General features: G+C 39.1%; 2 protein-coding genes across 7 annotated transcripts in view; both read left to right on the top strand.

Moving 5' to 3' along the window:
* Nucleotides 1–940: 940 nt before the first annotated feature.
* Nucleotides 941–8,394, top strand: LOC122994821 (T-box transcription factor TBX2b-like). Its single transcript, XM_044369564.1, has 7 exons — nt 941–1,828; nt 2,312–2,579; nt 2,837–2,983; nt 3,354–3,430; nt 3,512–3,675; nt 5,292–5,836; nt 7,025–8,394. The coding sequence occupies exons 1-7, from the start codon at nt 1,473–1,475 to the stop codon at nt 7,442–7,444; spliced, it is 1,977 nt and encodes a 658-aa protein (XP_044225499.1). The 5' UTR covers nt 941–1,472; the 3' UTR covers nt 7,445–8,394.
* Nucleotides 8,395–15,153: 6,759 nt separating this feature from the next.
* Nucleotides 15,154–19,203, top strand: part of acaca (acetyl-CoA carboxylase alpha) — a 34,038-nt gene continuing 29,988 nt past the window's right edge. For 4 of the 6 annotated variants that reach the window (XM_044369676.1, XM_044369678.1, XM_044369677.1 and 1 more), the window contains exons 1-3: nt 15,155–15,351; nt 16,491–16,749; nt 18,668–18,800. In XM_044369676.1, the coding sequence (XP_044225611.1) occupies nt 16,520–16,749; nt 18,668–18,800 (363 nt within the window). In that variant the 5' untranslated portion in view covers nt 15,155–15,351; nt 16,491–16,519. Of the gene's footprint in view, nt 15,352–16,490; nt 16,750–18,667; nt 18,801–19,203 lie in introns of all 6 variants that reach the window. The other 2 variants (XM_044369674.1, XM_044369675.1) reach the window with 1 other exon arrangement.

Raw genomic sequence — 19,203 nt, forward strand, 5'->3', positions numbered from 1 at the left:
TTCACCTGTAGTATATACCCATTTTGTGCAGTAATAAATAACAAATAATATCAATGAAATGAAAGATATGGAGGTTTTAATTTAGGTTATTTCATAAAACATTTTCCAAAACGGTTCGCTTATTGGGACTTTATGTGACATTTAGTCCTATATTAAATTAAATCAATTAATTAATTAATAAAAGCAGAACACAATAAGACTTGGACTTCAGGTGAAGACTTTGGCTTTTTTTTATTTATTTATTTATTTTTTTTACGAAACTTTTACTATTCTAACTGGTGGATGGATTACTGAACACCCCAATGCTTAATCTCAAAGTGGTCTTCAGGAACAAGGGAGTTCAACAAACTAAAACTACTTCAGTAAAATGGAGAAACGACATGTGCTGCTTTCATTTTGATCCTTGAATTTAAGTCGTGTTCATTCTTAATTCAGGTTTTTCCCCCTGGTTCACAAAGGCTAAGCACGTGTAGCCTGTAAACGGAAAACTGGAGCAGGGAACTTGAGGATTTGGAGAATTGCCTAAATGTGAAGTGACAGGAGAGAGCTCTTGGCTCTTTGTGGGACGCCAGCATACCGGCGCCAAGTCCGCCTTAATGAACAGATCCATGCAGTTTCACTTAATCAAAAACCTCAGGTGTTTTCCAAAGCCTGCATTGGAATCAATCAGGTCTATGTGTCACGACAGCAGTTGTCCTGAGGACGTTCAGACACATTTCGACGGTATATTTGAATACGTTATGACTGACAGGAGGAATATTACCTTCTTAGCCCATACACAGACTGAACCTGTGTGTAAAACAAATATATATACATATATATGTTATTGTTACTATTATTGTAATTAGTGTTGTTGTTGTGGGGGTTATTATTATTATCATTACTTAACTAATTAACTGAGCTTTTTCTTTTTCTTTCTTTCTTTCTTTTTTTTTTTTTTTTTTTTAATGAAACCTTACTCAAGTTGTTTATCCATGCTGACCCCATCTAACCCTAACATCCAGATATGTCCCCAGAATGAGCAGTTGAAACCACGCCCAGCGCTCTGCCATTGGTAGGACAGTGAGGCGCTGTCAAAGAACTTCGGCTCATTAGTGTACCTTGTGCTAGGCAGCACAGACCTTTGACAATTTTAATTAAAACAGGATTTCTTCGCTCCTCTCTGCCCTCACTCCTTAGTGTCACAGCAGTTTCTTAGCGAGATCCGAAGAAAGCTTGCCGTATGGTGCCAAAGTGCGCTGTCCTTTCCTTAGTGGATAGGCTACATCCTTGTCTTCGCCCCCATATCTGGAGACCACCGGACATTTGCATTCCCTCTTAGGATCTCTCGGTGTTTTTTTTTTTTTTTTTTGTTGTTGTTTTCAAATTTTCCAAAACTGACAAACTCTGGCTGTTTGGATGTGGATATCCGTGCGCCTGCAGCAGGTGTGCTAAGACTTTTTAGTATCGACCTGTTGGGTTCGGATGCCCTGATGAGAGATCCAGTTCACAGAGTAGCTTCCATGGCTTACCATCCTTTTCAAAATAACCGACCAGGTGCCTTGCCCTTGACAGCCTTCCTTGCCTCTGCTCAGCCCTCGTTTTTCCCTGCAGTGGCTTTCCCAGACGTCGCCTCTCTCTCCGAGTCTCTGTCGGAGCAGGTTGCCCCTGACGCGCGGTTGCACGCAGTTCTGGGGCGCCAACACCAGCCCGTCCACCAGCTCTCCTTGAAGGGCATGCAGCCAGAAGAAGGGCCGGAGGATGACCCGAAAGTTACCCTAGAATCAAAGAATTTGTGGAAAGAATTTCATAAAATGGGGACTGAGATGGTCATCACAAAATCAGGAAGGTAAGTAAATAGGTTGCCAATTCTATCCATCAGTCGTCAGTCAGTCGAGGTGTTTGAAATGACATTACTTTATTTCCCAACATGATAACAATATTTTATATTGTGGTATCAGGCTTCGAGTTCTCTAGATAAAAACAACTTTCTGTCACTGTCACTGTCTCTGTCACCAAGGACTACTCTAATTTTCGGGTATTTACAGCACTAACAAACACTAATCTTTATGTTCATTGGTTCTAACATTTCAGAGAAGGAAAAGTCTATATCATCTTAATTTGTTTGTGATCTTTATGAAGTCAATAAAGCATCCTCATATAGGTCGGATTACAGGGGCCCTTTATATTAGTTCCAGTGATCAGTTGCTTCAAAAAGTTACAATGAAAATGTTATCCATAATAAACTAAAAAGTAGGTAGGATCCTTGAAAAAAGTTACTTAAACTCTCTAATACGCATACATCAACTTTTCAGTAATTGTCCTCTTACAGGAGGATGTTTCCGCCTTTCAAAGTGCGGGTAGAGGGGCTGGACGAAACAGCAAAATATATCCTGCTGATGGACATAGTCGCTGTTGATGACAGTCGCTACAAGTTCCACAACTCCCGCTGGATGGTGGCTGGAAAAGCTGACCCGGAGATGCCAAAGCGCATGTACATCCACCCGGACAGCCCGTCCAAGGGAGAGCACTGGATGAGCAAGCCCGTTGCTTTTCATAAACTCAAACTCACCAATAATATATCAGACAAGCATGGATTTGTACGTATTAATAATTTGAATTTTAATTTAATTGTTGCAATCATATGATTTTTATTTTTTATTTTTATTTATTTTTTGTTTTGTTTTGTTTACAGCCCATTTCTAAATTGGCTGAAAAATTATTGTCAGTGTTGAGTTTACAGCAACTTTGTTTCATATTTTTAGTCATGTAACTATGTAATTTTAATTATGTCATTAATTACGTTAATTCAAATGAAAACATCAATTTTCGACTTTCTTTGTCTTTAATTTTCCAGACAATTCTGAATTCAATGCATAAATACCAACCCAGATTTCATATCGTGAGAGCCAACGACATAATGAAACTTCCATACAGCACCTTCCGAACGTATGTTTTCCCCGAGACGGAGTTCATCGCTGTCACAGCATATCAGAATGAAAAGGTAGCCCCTCCATCATCACTCACTCATCTTTCCCCATCCTTCCCCCTTCCCCCATCTATACCCATGAATATACAGAGTAGACCTAATCTAGTTGCGTGAGTGCATGGTGCATGGAATACACCTGACAACAATTTTGCAGTGATGCAGATTTTATTAGATGGAGGAAAACTGAGAAAACGAGTCTGTTGTCTGTTGGGATGGTCTGGGAAATTGAGATTTAAATTTTAGGGTTATAATAATTTTTTTGTTTTTTACTGACCCCTCATCCCACTCATGAGCTTTGTGGATACTGATGTTGCACTTTATACTTGTCACTGTACCTGTATTTTTTCAGTGACTAACTTGCAAACTTTTTCTTCATCTTTATAAGATCACACAGCTAAAAATCGACAACAATCCCTTTGCCAAAGGGTTCAGAGACACAGGAAATGGGAGACGAGAAAAGAGGTAGGCCTATTTTATTTTCCACCAGAATAGATCTGAGGGATGGGCATATATATAGACCTGATCTCAATTCGTGATCCACAGGACTAAGCAGTTACCCATTTCCTCCTCGCATGAGAACCAGAGCAAAGCGGATCGGGAATGTGCGGATTCTGACGACTCATATGAACAGCCCGGCACCAGTGATCCGTTTCATTCCCCTCAGGAGCCAATGAGCAGCCCCCTGATGTCTACGCCAACCTGCCAAGGTGGGTTAACATACAGTAGCCTATATCATGTCATTAAGCAGCCTTCATGGCAGTTTTTCTATTTAACACTGCTCTATTGTTGATCTTAATTATTAAACATTACTGCCAGTGCTCATTTATATTTTTATAAACAACTCAGTAACCCTTTAGCAGCAAATTAATCATGATTTTCAGCAGGCAAGTTGAAGTGTTATATAAGGCCTATGTGTTGAAAATGATTCATGAATATCTAATAATATAAACTAAGGGATCCTTATGTGTGATGTATTCATTGACGATGGAGGAAATTCACTGACGTTAGCCTAATATGGTTATTATATGTGGTTTAAGTGACTATTGTGTTTTCTTTTTTCAACCTTAACTGTTGTATTCAAGAACTCAAAAGTTATCTATAACATAGGTCTACAGGATATTATCCATCCGGCCATCCATTTTCTAAAACCATGCAAACTCTACGCAGTATATCATTATCACATCAGATTGCAGAAGTTAACAAAACTGACCTTTTTGTCCTTAGGTAAGACATAGGTGTTACTAGTAACATCAACGATGGCTCTCTTCTATTTAAGTGTCCCAATAAGCCAACGTGCACAACAAAAGGACCCTGAAACTGAAGCAGTTAAATGGAATTCAGCCTCAATCATTATCTTTATTATTTCCACGTGATTTTACTGTCTGTCACCTGTCAAAATGTCTTTTGTGAAAAAGTCCTATGATGTACCTACTTATATAGTATATGAGATGAGTGTTTCAAATATGTTGAAGCAAAATGAAATTTGACCAACAACAACAAAAAAATCTTAACTCAATATCCACTATAGCTTTTTCGTGAGCTTCCGACCACATCTCATGGTCTTCATCAAGTAGTATGCAAACCTTGAGTTACATTTTTTTTTCAAGATCAAGAATAAACTTTCACACTCTACTAATGAGATGGTCAAAAAATTCACTATCCCCTTAATCATTTTTGCCTTTATGGACCCTTTTTATGGGAAAAGCACAGGTGTAAATAAAAACATTAGTGATTGCTCCATTCCATTAATTGTCACAGTTGTGTCAGTGTGTGAGCATGCACAATACCAAAGTCCTGAAACTGGTTCACCTGTATGGAATTCAGCCATCATTAATGTTATTAATTCCACCTGTGCTTTTCCTGCTTTGACAAGTCAAAATGTCTGCTATGAAAAGAGTCTATTGGAAAATTGACTGGCAGGAAACACAGGGAGAAAGAGAGGGGTATGGCATGAAACAAAGGTCTCCGGCAGGAAGTGAACCAGGGACTTTGCAGTTACATGGTATGAATGATTGAGTCATTCTAACCAGCAATATCAACCACACAGACATGGAGAGGTTGTTCAGAAGTAGATCTCAACCACAATTCACTGTCTGACTCAATTTGACAAATAGTTTGCTTTAATGAACCAACTGAAAGTTTCCAGCACCTTCGGATTAGCCACACTGTCATTCTTTGCTCAAGATGTTTGCACTACATCATCTCTCTGTCTATCACCTCTATCCCCACTCTATACTAGTAGTATACTAACAAGGCCTATATATGCTTTTTACTTTTCACTACAAATACATTTAATGAAAATAATGACTTTTTTTTCCCACAGATGAGAACACTGGAAGTGATTCAGATATTGACTTACAAGATGAGGACATTACTGAGACCAGCTGCTCAAGGACTGAATATTCATCTACATTGAGTCTGAAGAGCGAGGACATACTGTGGAACAGGTCTGCCGTCAATCAGAGCAACGACAATCAGGACACCGCAAAAGACAAAACAATATTTAGAACATCAGGTGATAAGTATTCTACGGAGGTGGATTCTTCAAAAAACCACACGAGTGAAGTCAAAGATGGGGTCCTTCCTATGATGATGCAAACAGGGAGCTCGTCATCCCTCAGCGTTGGTCACCTTCAGAACTTGGCTCTCTCGAACAGTCAACAATTTCTTAAGCTTGGATCACCTTGGGTTTTTCATCCTGGACATTTGTCAGTGAAGCCAGACACTTTTCCCACTACAGGGATAGGACATCCGTTTTCCTCTTTGTCAGGAGTAAATGACCTAGAAAATGGGGGCCTTTCATCTCAAAGCATCACCTCCCCATCTCCCTTCATGTTTCACCTGTCACAGAACATGTTGGCATCTCAGGTACGCTTCAGAAGGAGCACTGTACTCCCATATTACACATATTTTAATACTCTAAGGGAATCGATTTTCGTGAGTTGATATTCAAGCCTGTTTGCTCCTTAAAGGGTTAGTTTTCCCAAATTATAAAAAGCACTAAGCACATATTTTCTCACTTGCCACCTTGAGCCACACAGTTACACTTTCCCTCCAGTGAAAACTGTTCACCGTGAAGTCTGTGGATTATCCAGAGTAAAAGTTTTTAATGTTTTGAGCGCCATAAATGGAATTCCATGTATTGGGGTGGTAGCAGATAAAACTGAAATTATATACATGGCTAGCTCCTCTAGGGTAAGTAGAATATGTCTTTTTGTAATTTGGGAAAAATTACAGTTCCCTTTAGATTGTACATTATATTTTCTTCTTCTCTGTGAAGTAATGATAACAGCGTCCAGACAGAGCCATAAGATCATGCTCTTAATGGGTGCAGTGACTGGGCTTTTAGTGCTCATCAATTTGGTATTCCTCCATGTTTTAGCATTAACTGAGTAGAGAAGTGAAATCATTTAGCAGGGAGATGCGAAAAAATTACTTTTTAGACCAAAAATGCATGACTCTGCTGCTTGGACTGGGGAACCATAGATGGGGAAGATTCATACTGTGTGTTACTGTAACTCATTGGTTCAAAAAAGGGAGAGTCAGTTGGCCAGTAGTAGCAGGACAGAGAGCACAGTCTGGATTTTGGGGAAAGAAGTTTGGGGAAAGACATGCTGTTGAAGGTTGGGGTTTGGAAGGTGTATTCTCAAGTCTTGGGAATACACTTGGGCATAAAAGCTCAGAGAAGGAGCTGGGCTGAACTCCTGGTGAAAAACTAAACTAAACTAAATTTTCCCCAAAGAGTAAAAATTGGTCACTATCTTACAACAGTAAGAATAAATAGAATAAATATATGTAACATGAATTCTGCAAGCTTAAAATAAGCCTACATAAAATTGTTATGTACAAGATCTTTAAAGTAGGCAGGTCAGTGTCAATTTAGAGTAAAGCATAAGTGTTAAATACTACTCTTGTTCTGTGATAGGATTAGATGAATTACCCTTATTGACGTAATTTGCTAACACCTTGGGTTTCCACTATAAAATCTGTTTAAACTAAATCAAATCACAGAAGCATGCATGGCATTCTAACTTTTATTATTGTTGTTTCATACAGGGAATCTCATTATCACCCTTGGGAGGACTGTTCTCATATCCATACCACTACATGGCAGCACCAACTGCAATTGCTCCAGCTCTCCCCACGTGTTCTGCCACCTCTACGCTCGCCAGAAACCACTGTTTTCGCAGCTCGCGGCCTTGGTCACGATTCAGCCCTTATCAGATGCCCACCCCTGTCACCTCAAGCCAAAACTTACTCACAACCAGATTGCCTGCCAGTTCAAATTCACAGTCTGAGCTGTATAAATCAGCCAGCAGAGAGTCAAGTCCGGTGTCCGACAATCATGGTTACAAAACCAAGACCAAGCAGAAGACAACTCCACCCAAACCTGATGTTAAGAGTTCCACTGATGAACCGCAACACATGCATAGTTTTGTAAACGGACCTGATAAACCACTTCCCCCACAATTATAGAGTCACTAATTGTGAGTTTATAATTAAAGACACATGGGAAACTTTATAAAGTTGCACTGTAACAAATACTGCTAGTATATTGCTGCTATTTCTCATTGATTTGGTGATTTGCAGGTAAAAAAACACCTACGTCTGTGTTAAAAATATGGCTTAATTACAATTTTCTGCAGTTAAGCACACACAAAATAGATCAAATGATCAGCTTGTCATCAAGCTTTGCAGAAGCCTGATAATGACCAATTCATTTGAATCAGGTGTGTTGGAACAGGGAAACATCTAAAACATGTAGGGCAGGGGTGCCCTAGGACCAGGATTGAAAAACACTCTGACCTAAACTTTTAAAAATTATTCACTTCCATCTAATTTTAACCAAATGTATCCTGGTTCTAACCTCATAAAATACATCACCAAATCAATGCTTACTTGGAAGTCTTATGAAAGTATTATGAAAACAGATGAAGTAAGGACAAAATGAAGGATGCTCACTGGAATTTCTTTGTTGAAAATGAGATATGCAACACTCAAAGCCCAGTGTGAAATGCTCTATAGATGGACAATAATGTGCTTTAAATATGAATAATACACAGATTTTTGTTGATTCTTTCTGTACAATTGTGTAAATATGTTGTCTTTGTCATTCCACATACTGTATAAAACATGAATAATCAAAGCCTTTTGAGACTGAACACGTTTCAGATATCTGACCCTGCCAATGAGATATGAGGAAATTGTATACTACCTGCACACAGTTTCACATTTCATTTGTTGATGTACCAAAGCAACACAGAGGACTCAGGTTTCTTTTTTTTCACCAGCACTTAAAAAAAATGTCTTCAGTACAGGTAATCTGGCAGTTTGACTGCCAAATTATTCAGGTATTTTTTGTGTGTGTGTTCACATTTCATCTGGTTGTCTTAATATGTTGACAATAAACGGATATATTATTGTTAGCATTTAATTGCTCATTAAATATCCAGGTATACCTGTGCATTTCACTCTAAAAAAAGCCTAAAATCTTGCTTACCTATCTGCCATATTCAACACTGTTCTGCAATTGGTAATTGCTTGCTGTTATGTACAGCCTAGACCAAAATAACATTTACAGATTATCAGAGTCTATGCACAGACACATCTTAAGAGTTGAACTTGACTCAAGAGCTAGATTCAATAGAACTAGATTCCGGTACGGATCAGGTGCGGATCAGGATCTGTGAGGACGCTGGGCCTAATCCTTTAAGTTAATATAACTAAAATAGCCCTGGTGTTATCTTATGGGTCAGAAATGACCCACCACTATGTGCAGAGAAACCCCCCTAAATGGTCTTTTTTCAATTTGAAATTGGATGACTTTTCATAGATTGACCCCAACATTAGAAAAAGTGAAACATTGCCTTTGTTTGGTAATTTTTGACCCAGCTGTTATAAAAATCATTTACACACCACAAAAACCACAAACACACACACACAATAAGAAATTGAGATTATGTGTGCTACTGATTGAACTCAGACAAAGCTAAAACTTTCTTGTGCATATGCAGCATCTCCCCTCCATGACCCCACATGACTCAAGTCCACAGACAAAATAAACATTTCTTGAAAGCGTTGTTTACTAGTGGGGAATGCAGTCAGACGCTATAAAGGTGCTGCAGATGAGAGTACCCCCAGTGCTTGCTGAAGCCATGAGTGCACATTTCAGTGCCCAACAGGTTGTAGATCTGATTTTTTCAGATGTTCAAGAGGAACAAGCGAACAATGATTTAGAAAAGGAAAAAAGCTTCATCTTCAGATGAATAAGGAATCCTCCAAGGTTTTATCAAAAAACTGCAAAATAATATCCTTGTCACTATATGACAGTTAGGGCAGGATGACTCCAGGGCCCACAAGACCTGCAGTTGCCCATGCCAAGGACAAGGCCTCAACATTCTACATGTTCATCACACCAGCCATTGAAAAAAATCATCCTGGAGATGACAAATGAGGGTTTCTGTAAAATAGACAACTGGAAAAGGATGGATGAGATTGACCTACATAGGGCTGCTAATCTTAGAGGGTGTGTAGAGGTCCTGAGGCGAGGCTATATCTAGTCTCTTGGATGCAGAGGATGGGAGACAAACTGGCGGCCCTAAGAGAGGTCTGGGAAAGTGGGTGTAGCGTCTACCATACCTCTACAACCCTGAGCAGCTGGGAAAGGCGCTTGTAATCCCACACTCTCAAAGAAGGGAGCACCTCTCTTCAGGGGACTGAATCTTGTCCTGATCCACCTGAGACTGCAGCTGGGGCAGGCAAGAAGAGGAGATGCCAATTCTGCCTCCCAAAGGACTGTAAAACAAATACTATGTACTGTACATGTGAGAAGTACATCTGCAAAGTCCATGCACACACACTTGCATACTGTCCTCCTTGATTAATGTTCTTCACGTTTTTGTTTTATTTCTATTATTTTATTCTTATTTATTGTTGTTATTTACTCATCTTGTGGGTGGGGGCAATGATTCAAAAAGAAGACTAGTATTTTGTGGTTGAATTCCTCATTGTAAAGTATATAAGAATATATCAGTATGTTGCCAAAAAAGTTTGACTGTTACTGTTTCCCTTCAATAAAATGCATTCAAAACTACTTTCTGCACATTTCTGCTACTTTCTTGGGCTATACAAGTGCTATCTCGTGCTAAAAAAAATAATGTTTATGCCTATGCAGTACCTTTGGTATATTTTAGGCTTTTTGTTTAATTTGTGTACTTCCAAATACTGTTCTGGCAAGATTAACCTTGCGGCTACCTTTTGGCCTGTCCTTGATTTCTCTGTCGTTACCATTAAAGGAGTACCGTGTGACCTTGGCTGTCCTTAACACATCAATCACTCTTGGCATGCTACTCCAAAGGCATTGACTTTCAAGTGTATTGTAAGGCAAAGGCAGCTTTACTAATGATCCTAATGAAGTAATAGTTTCGGACAGCAATCTTAGAATATATTTTGTCACTGTTGCCTTTTCTCTCCAGAAAATTATTTTAAGTAAGCAAATTAATAAAAGTGACACTACAGCATTTGTTATGTTACATTCTTTAGTTGGCACGAACAGTGATCTGGATTCATTTTATGTTTTCTAGACGTTTGTTGAAGCTTTACCACAGCAAGTGAGTAGTGGTGGTGTGCAACAGCTGCTGCTGTCATGCCCCTGGCCATGGCGATGGCGGCTGAGCAATAAAGGTGAATGAGCAAGTCTGCAGTCCTGTGCACTTCATTCCATATGCATGAGTGCAGCTCACTGCCTGCTAGGGCATTGTCCAATTCCCAAAACATCTCTCCTTGTGACAGCAAAGCTACACTTGAGTTGCTAATTCTTCTGCCCAGTACATCTGAAAATGTTTTTTTGGAAAAGGCTACAAATGGCATATTGATTCACATAGTCAAGGCAGTTCACACATATAAGAGCTGACAGGATATCATTCTTGATTAAGGACAGGGAGTAAAATGAAACACTTATAGCTTCAGCAGGGAAAGCAGCTTCACAGGTGAATGGTGGTATGTTGTGACAAAAGGTTATGTCACTTTTGGACTTTTCCACTCACTAACACATGTACAGTATATGCAAAAGATATGGTTCACACATCTACTCTTAAACAGAAGCCAAAGTTCACCATGGCATATTATCTCAATGTATAGCGCAGGCTAAATTCTCTGTGGCCAAAGAAACCATTCCAGCTATCACATACCATCAAGTCATAAAAGGCACCTGGTTTTCCTGATGTTTCCTGATCTGTGTCTGACACCAGCAGGGATGTGGCACCCAGTGTGGAGTCAAAGGGAAAGGCCAGTGTGTGGATGTATCAAAAGGCACACAAGGTCATATATTAATTTTCAACTCATTAAGATTTTGCCATTATTAAAAAAAAAAAAAAAAGAACCTAAAAAAGCTACAGAGATGTGTTACAGAAAAAGTGGGTATTCAGGAGGAGAAAGAACTTTTTTGACTTATGTGAGCAAATGGCTTTAGAGAAAAAGTGTGGCCTACCACCAAAATCCACCTCTCCAATCCCAATTCAGGTCATTCAATGTAATCTGATGATGCATGTGTTAAAAATCTTTGCCATTGGAAAGTTGCTTAAAAATAAAAACACAAACTGCTTTCACTGTTTTGTATTGTGCAAAACAGTGCAATACCCTGATGAATCTTAAATGTGTGCAATTGTAACAATAGCAATATGCAACACTGATTCCCATTGTCACTTGTAAATCTCTTTTACACTGGCACATGGCACTACCTTATAAAATAAAATAAAAAAGCTCATATGAATATGTGCAGTTTAACTTCATATTATGGAGACATAGATGCTGAGCTACAGATATTCAGTGCAGTCAATGCAAACAAACTGAACTTCTTAAAAGTTAAATCTACATGAAATATTTTAAATTCAGTTAATCTTTTAAATGGCAAATGGACTGCATTTAAGTGCTTTTCTATCTTAGCAGACACAAATCTTTGAAATTTGCCTTTCATATTTGAAATCTTTTTGAGTTTTTCAGTTACGACAAAATAACCATACTCTTAAGCAAAACTTCATTTTTCACTGTAGCTGTGGGCACTAAGAAGTTAGGTGGTCTCCTAAGAGGAAGATTGATCTGAAAACTCTCCCCTGCATGTGCTGAGCTCCTCTCAAACCTCTGTTGTGTGCCTTTCTCCTTGGCTGAGCATAGCCTCATACTGAGTGGACATGTCCACTGGCTCAGAAATGTGGCAAGGAGGTCAACTGCCAAGTTTAGCAGTCAGCAGGAAACTTCTTACAGTGCTGGAGAGATCTGGGGGTGGCCCTCAGCACCAAGAGGAAAGGAGAGTTCTTCTCCAGGCAACAAAATCCTTCCTCACCCATCCAGGTATTTCTTCTACAGGCATAATTAATGGAAAAGCAATAACACAGAGGTGGACTGAAAGCAGTTATCTCACACTCCAAAGTTCGCAGAATACTCTGATAAGTTCAAAATCTGACCACGTTGCTGTCCTTGTATAATTAACCTAGAATGTTTTAACAGAGGCATAAACTCTATCAAATGTGTTATATTAGGGTAAACCCCTTGAGATGTACTGAGGGGTCCAAACTTTCTCAAGATTGTAAAGCTGCTGATGCTCTCATAACAACAAAGTGCATCTAAATTTCCTCTGAAAGAAAGTGTTGAGATAAAAATGTCAACACAGATGGCTTAAAGAGACTAGACAACTGTAATATACAATATAAATAATTCACTTTACAGGGATATCATCCTGTGTTAGCTTGTGTTATCATGAATAAAGCACTACTTTTATCTGGTGGGGCTTTGTTAAAGTGCATATACAGGGAGGCGTGTAGATGCTGCTGTCAAGGTCTCCTATGAATCCATTAGTCAAACCTTAAAAAACTCTATGAGAGGGACAGATAGATGATTTTGTGTAAAATATGACATGAACGCACAAAAGGGGAAAATAACTTGTTTCACTTTTACTGGTGACTATATTGAGCGTGTGAATATCCTGTCAATTCATATTTTCTCATCAGTAAATCGCTTTCCAGTTCATTCTTGTAAAGGGAAGGTGAACACAAATGGTTGCTTGCCTCAGCAAGAACATCTTACCTTCTGTTATTGCTAATTAATTTTGATAGGAGATTTCTAACACCCTATAACTATTTATTAGGCTCTCAGTACCAAGGACAGCAGCCAGGCTTCTAGTGCAACTAAACCTGCAGAGGATACTGGCAGATACTGTGCAGTATGTCCCTATGAGTCGATTTCCATGAGAATCTTGACATGGTTGTACTGCTTTCTTTACTTTCACTGAGGTCTTTAAATAAAGGGAACTGTAGAAATCACAGTGTGTCTTGGTTTGTATAGCAACAGAGACACACACTGCTGATGCTGAACAAAAAGTAGTGTCAGGCCGCAAATGCCATTTAAGTAGAGCTGGTATGGGAAGATGTTATTGTAAGTTGCTGTACATTTGTTAAGAGGATAAGGACATTTCACAAGTTGCTGAAAGAAACAGTGCATACAAAATAAAACAGGTTTCAACAAAAAGAGAAAAAAAAAGATTTTAATCTCTACCACTTTCTGTCCATTGACCCAAAGACATGGCAAACTAATGGCCTCTGAGGCCATCTAGTGGATCAGAATTGCATTGCATTTAGGGCCTATCAGTTTTCATAAACAGTAGTAGTTTAAGTGGAGTACTCCAAATGTTGTGATTGGATATTCCAATATTGGGAGGTTATTTCACTAAATAAAACTCTTCACTCTTTATGACATGGATCTGGTTTAATGGTTTATTGATGTCTTACTTCTGCGACTGAAAATGAACCACAAACCTGAAGTATCCTCTGAATTACATGTTTAGTCAGGAAAATGAGCTGGGGTAAATGTGAAATTCAGTATTGATTACATATATTACTTTAACATAACAGGCTGGTAACTTCAAGCAATCTAATATTATTTTTTAAAAATTAAAGTGTACCATTTCCCTAATTTTTAAATGTTTTTTTCTCTCTTTTGGAATTTAGTTTTTGGATCTTTAACCAGATGAAGAGAAGCTCTGAAATGAAACAGACAGAGACAGCAGCAAAAATAAATAAATAAATAAAGTAATTATTAGTAACTATTATTTCACATATTTTTGAAACGCTCATAAACTTGATTTACAGGGGGGGAAAGTCGCCCTGTTGCTGTGTTGCAGAAATAATTGCATGATAAAAAAGTGATTTTGCAAAGACAGTCTAGCCGTTATATATTGTGTAAGCTAAGTTTGTTCACAATTTCAGCATGACTGATCCACTAGGATAACAAAGACTTTAACCTGTATAGTTTTCTCTCACTGGACTCGGCTGTGATCCAGACGTCTGCACCGCCGTGTCGCAAAAAAAGCACATGCTGTACAGTACATGAAGAGGGACCGCCTCTTCCGGGACCCGCCCCCCTACACTTCTACCAAACCCGCCCACAAAAATCCCCTGGAATCTGATTGGTTCTCTGCGAGTGAGACCTTCCTAGATCTATATAAAATAGACAAACTGTTCAAACGAAAATAAATTGAACCAAACTAAAACTAGGACCACACTGAATATATAAAATGACAGTGTCTAGTAATATACTGTATCTTAGCAGTGCAAGTCTAGTATATTGTTATTGGTGTGGAAAAGTGCTTAATTTGAACTGCATTGATTAAACTACATTATCATCATTACCACTTACTATTTCTTTTTTCTTATTTTCTTTTCTAAACTCTATTTCATTTTCAGTGTGTTTTAATGTTTTTCAGTTAGTTATTCAAGTTCTACTTCTTCACAATAATAACGCAACAATTAAGTAATAACACTAATAAAGTCTTGTTTCATAGTTTAATTTAGAAACAGGTAAGAGGAAATGTTTTCATAAGCGTATTGGAATCTTTACGATTTAGATTGGTTAAATAATTTATATTAATACCACAATTTCAGGAAACATTAAATCGTCTATGAGCATTTTAATTTAGCTGAAGAGGAAGCTGTAGTTATTTTCATCTCCACTTTCTGTACTGAAATTCTTACACTTTTATTTTGTTTTACTTACTCCCTATATACTCTTCGCTGCAGCCAGGATCTCTTGATTTCAGGCGTAAATTACCATCCATGGTACCATCTCGGGTGTGAAGTATTTTCTATCTAATCTGTTTCTATAGCGGAAGCTGAGGTCAGAGGTCAATGTCCAGGAGTAACCTGCTCGCGCATCATCACATCACCCCACTCTCTGCTGTTAAAGCGTCTGTTGTATGGTTGGAGCTATAGTGACCTCATCATGATGTGATTTTTTTCATCATCTCTGGAAACAGGGATGTCTGATAGACTCAATTAACTTATCGATCTTTTGGACTCAACTTTTCAGGATTACGTGTCGGTTTATCTCCACCGGTGAGTTGCTATCTTTTATGATTATGACCATTCTGTTTATCGTTAGTTGCGTTCAGAAAGGTGTGGACCACGCTGCAGTACAGTACACCGGCCGGCAGTGCAGCCAGCTACTGTATTAGTGATATTACTGTGGCATTAAAATTGTATAAGCTAGCTACTGCCAGTAAAGTAGCTAACCCCCAGCTTATCTGTTGGTGCCGGTGAGTTAGGAAGCTAGCGTTAGCTTTGATTTGACAGGTAACGTTAACATAGTTGACAAAACCAGAAAAATGGTTGAAATGTCCACTCAGCCGTCTACTGCTATTAAATTAATATGGTTTTAGTCAGAAGTTTCGGGCTGTTTCCAGGCTACATTCTCGGTATCATTTTGTGATGTTCCCCTGGCTCACGTTTGCAGCGTGTCTGGCAGGAGTGCTCGGCTTGTTTTTCTGGTCTCGCAAGCAGCTTTCGATAGGTAAGGTGTGCCTTACTTACCTTGGATTCTACTCTTTACTCTTGCACAAGCAGGTGGAAAAAATTTAGTTGTAGCAACGAAGCTAAAGGAAGAAAGGCAGGTTTGACAGCATCGTGGCAGTTAACTAGATGACATGTTATTGTTTCCACAGCGTGCATAGGACATTGTCCTCGGTAACCTAGCTTTCCTATTGAAAGAAGCAGTGAGGGGAGAAGTCTATTACTAGAGTAAGTGATGTTAGTCCTTTCAGTAAACTGCTCTAAAATCAATGTGTGCAACCTGCAACTCAATTGTAGTCATGCACTTATCTCACATGACAGCAGGACTTCTAATTGTTGATAAATGTAAAAGGGAGCCACTGTTGGCTTCTGGCTGTATAGTTACTGGTAACAACATCACTGCAGATGTCAGCATTTTATCTTTCTTGGATTCTGATGTACAACTGATATGTTTGATGATGGCACATCTTCAGAACCTGCACATGATGTTCTGATGCTCCCCATGTGGGTCCAGGTGTTGCAACATCTGTTGTATTATCAAGATACTTAAGTTTATGTAACCCACTTTTGCAATATGACAAACAGCATCACGTGCTAGCCAATGCAATACAGTGTCACACTGTACCCTGATGTTTGCACTCTATCTCATTTATAACTGTTGCTGCCTCTGCTCTCTTCCTTGTCAGTATTTGCAGCCTGTTCGTGTCGGCCAGCCATGGCACAGCAGGATGGTGCTGCCAAGAAGAACCCCGCTGTTGCGGCACTGCACTCTCACTTCATTGTGGGATCAGTGTCGGAGGAGAACTCAGAGGATGAAATCCAAGGCAAGGCAGACCTGCAGCTGGAGGAGAAGGAGGGACGCTCCTTGTCACCATCATCCGGTAGCTCAGACAGCACCTATGAAATGGGCTTCGACCACATCGATGGACCCATGCACAATCTAAGGTTAGACGAATCCAGACCTGCTCTGTCTGCATCACCATCTAGTCTGTCAGCGTTCATTTACAATTTGTCTGCAAAGTACTGCTAAAATAGTACATTGCATTTCCTGCAGTATACTTTTATGATTATGATATTAGTTATCTTATATACGGATACAGATTTTTCTGTAATTATTTGTTTAGATATTCTAAAACAGTTTATTTTTTTAGGGAAATTTAGGGAAAACCTGGGTACTCACGCTCAGTTTTAGTCAAGTGTCATCTCTTTTTCTCAGACATGCAGACTAGTTTGTATTGAGAATGTACCGTGTCTAGAAATCTGCTTCAAACATTTCCCTAACTTGGAAAATATTAGTGCTTTGTTAGAGTTTTACATTATTGTTTCCCATAGGGATGCATTACATCAACAAATTATGCCTTACATTTCTACACTATGAGCACATCACATTTACAGCTTAGAATTACAGTATTTCCATATAAAGGATGCAAATGTGAGATACATATAGTAACCTGCAACTTAAAGAAAAACTGTCTTTATAAGACTAGTCAATCAGGGCAGGCCTGTGGTCCAAAATGACCTATAGTACACTCTGTTCAGACTCGTCTGTCGCTGGGTAGCCCCTTTTTACAGCACATGTGAAAAATATGGTTTCGCTAGCTGTATGCTACTAAAGGGTTTCTCTGTGTTGTGAGTCAGTGAGGTTGGCCTGGAAAGTAGGCATAGACTTCAGAATGTTGGCTTGGGAAAACAGAAATTCCTAATCCAACAGCCGAAAGGAGCTATTCAGTACTAACAGAAGTTTGTATAAAGCATGCAGTCTTGATGATGTAGGTAACTGCCGAGGGAATATCATACTCTTAATGCCATGCTTCTCCCTTCCCCCTCAAAAAAATTATCTGCAAATTTGATTTAAACATGATTATAGTATGCAGCCAAACTTGTTGCCATTGTTGTTTATTCCCCTGCTGACTTTGTTTACTTGTCAAGAAAGCTAGATTTTCTTTTCAACTGAGTTTCAGAACCCCATTATCATTATAAGACACTGGGAACTCCTAGATCTCACTAATTCCTTTGTACAGTCTGGTTTTGTATAATCAGTTTCACAAGGACAGAGGATGAGGGAAGTTGGGGGTTAACTGAAAGAAGTTGGGACAGCGGTTTTAAAACTTGAAGTACCGGATAGGGATGCCTGCCTACCCCCGCCCCCGTAATTTTCTCTCTCACAGGACAGAACAAAGTGTTGCAGCTCCACAGCTGGATTCAAATTAGAGCCTCCATTCAGTGGGAGCTCATTTGCCTCGTGCCAGTAACGTCTACAGTGTTGCAATAATGCAGTATCAGGCCACAGACGCCAGCCAGCCAAACGAGCTCAGGCACTGCCACACCCTCCAGCTGATAGTAATATCCCTCCCCCTGCACTACCCTCTCCCCTGAATGGTTCCCTTTGGGGTGGAGCTTGAGTGAAAGAGCTCTGCAAATCCTGTTGTTAAGATACTTGCCCAAGCTTGTATGTGAGGACGGGAAAGTGTCCCGTCCTATTGTTCACAATATGCTCTACTCTGTCAGTGGATATACTATAAACAGACTGTTTTCCTCTCAAAGATATTATTGATGACCCTTCACTTTTGCTGTTCAAGATAAGAGACAGTAGCCAAATCCTGTGTTTCTAAGACCAATAGGTCTCTTATCAATATGAGGTGATATCAGTGTCTTCTTATCTTCTGGGCTGAAAAAAATGAACTGTTTTTAAAGCACGGTCGCTGTTGAAAGACTCACATCTTTCTAAATTCTTGACTTTGTAAGATGCAGATTATTAAATGTTTTGCACCGTTAAAATGAGAGCTAATACATTTTCTGCTTGTTATCAGCATGGCTACCATTTTAAGGTCATTTTATGCATTCTTCATATTTCTTAAAACAGGCCGAGCATGTCAGGGCTGCACCTGGTGAAGCAGGGCAGAGATCGCCGGCGTATTGATCTGCAGAGGGACTTCACTGTGGCTTCTCCTGCTGAGTTTGTCACCCGCTTTGGTGGCAACAAGGTCATTGAGAAGGTAACTGTTTTTTTATCTATCATGTTCCTGAAAGCATGTTAAAAGTGCTAATTATAAACCAATCATGCTATATTCAGAAATGAATCATTTACAGCGTATTTCATGATGAAAACAAACCAGTGAAGAATTCTGAAAGAAAGGGAACTGTGTTTTTTTGTGGTTTTGCATTACACAGTGATGTATTAAGTCTTTATGCATATAGACACAGCAAATTCTGTCTATTTTTTTAGGAGAACTAGAGAAAATGTCCTACTTTGGGATTTGCCAAATCCTGTTTCACTGACTTTCCATGTCTCACAGTTGTAGTAAAATTATTAGAAAGTTATTAGAATTTGTACCACAGCTTCTGCTACTACGGAAATCAAAAGATATTTTTTGCAGGAAATATTTTAAATTATTCCCT

Source organism: Thunnus albacares, chromosome 13 (genome assembly GCF_914725855.1).
Source record: "Thunnus albacares chromosome 13, fThuAlb1.1, whole genome shotgun sequence".
In the NCBI taxonomy this organism is placed as follows: Eukaryota; Metazoa; Chordata; class Actinopteri; order Scombriformes; family Scombridae; genus Thunnus; species Thunnus albacares.

Coding starts and splice junctions, on each gene's coding strand:
- LOC122994821 (XM_044369564.1), top strand. CDS start 1,473: ATGAGAGATCCAGTTCACAGAGTAGCTTCCATGGCTTACCATCCTTTT. Junction 2,580..2,836: donor TATCAGACAAGCATGGATTT/GTACGTATTAAT, acceptor TTAATTTTCCAG/ACAATTCTGAATTCAATGCA. Junction 3,431..3,511: donor AATGGGAGACGAGAAAAGAG/GTAGGCCTATTT, acceptor CGTGATCCACAG/GACTAAGCAGTTACCCATTT.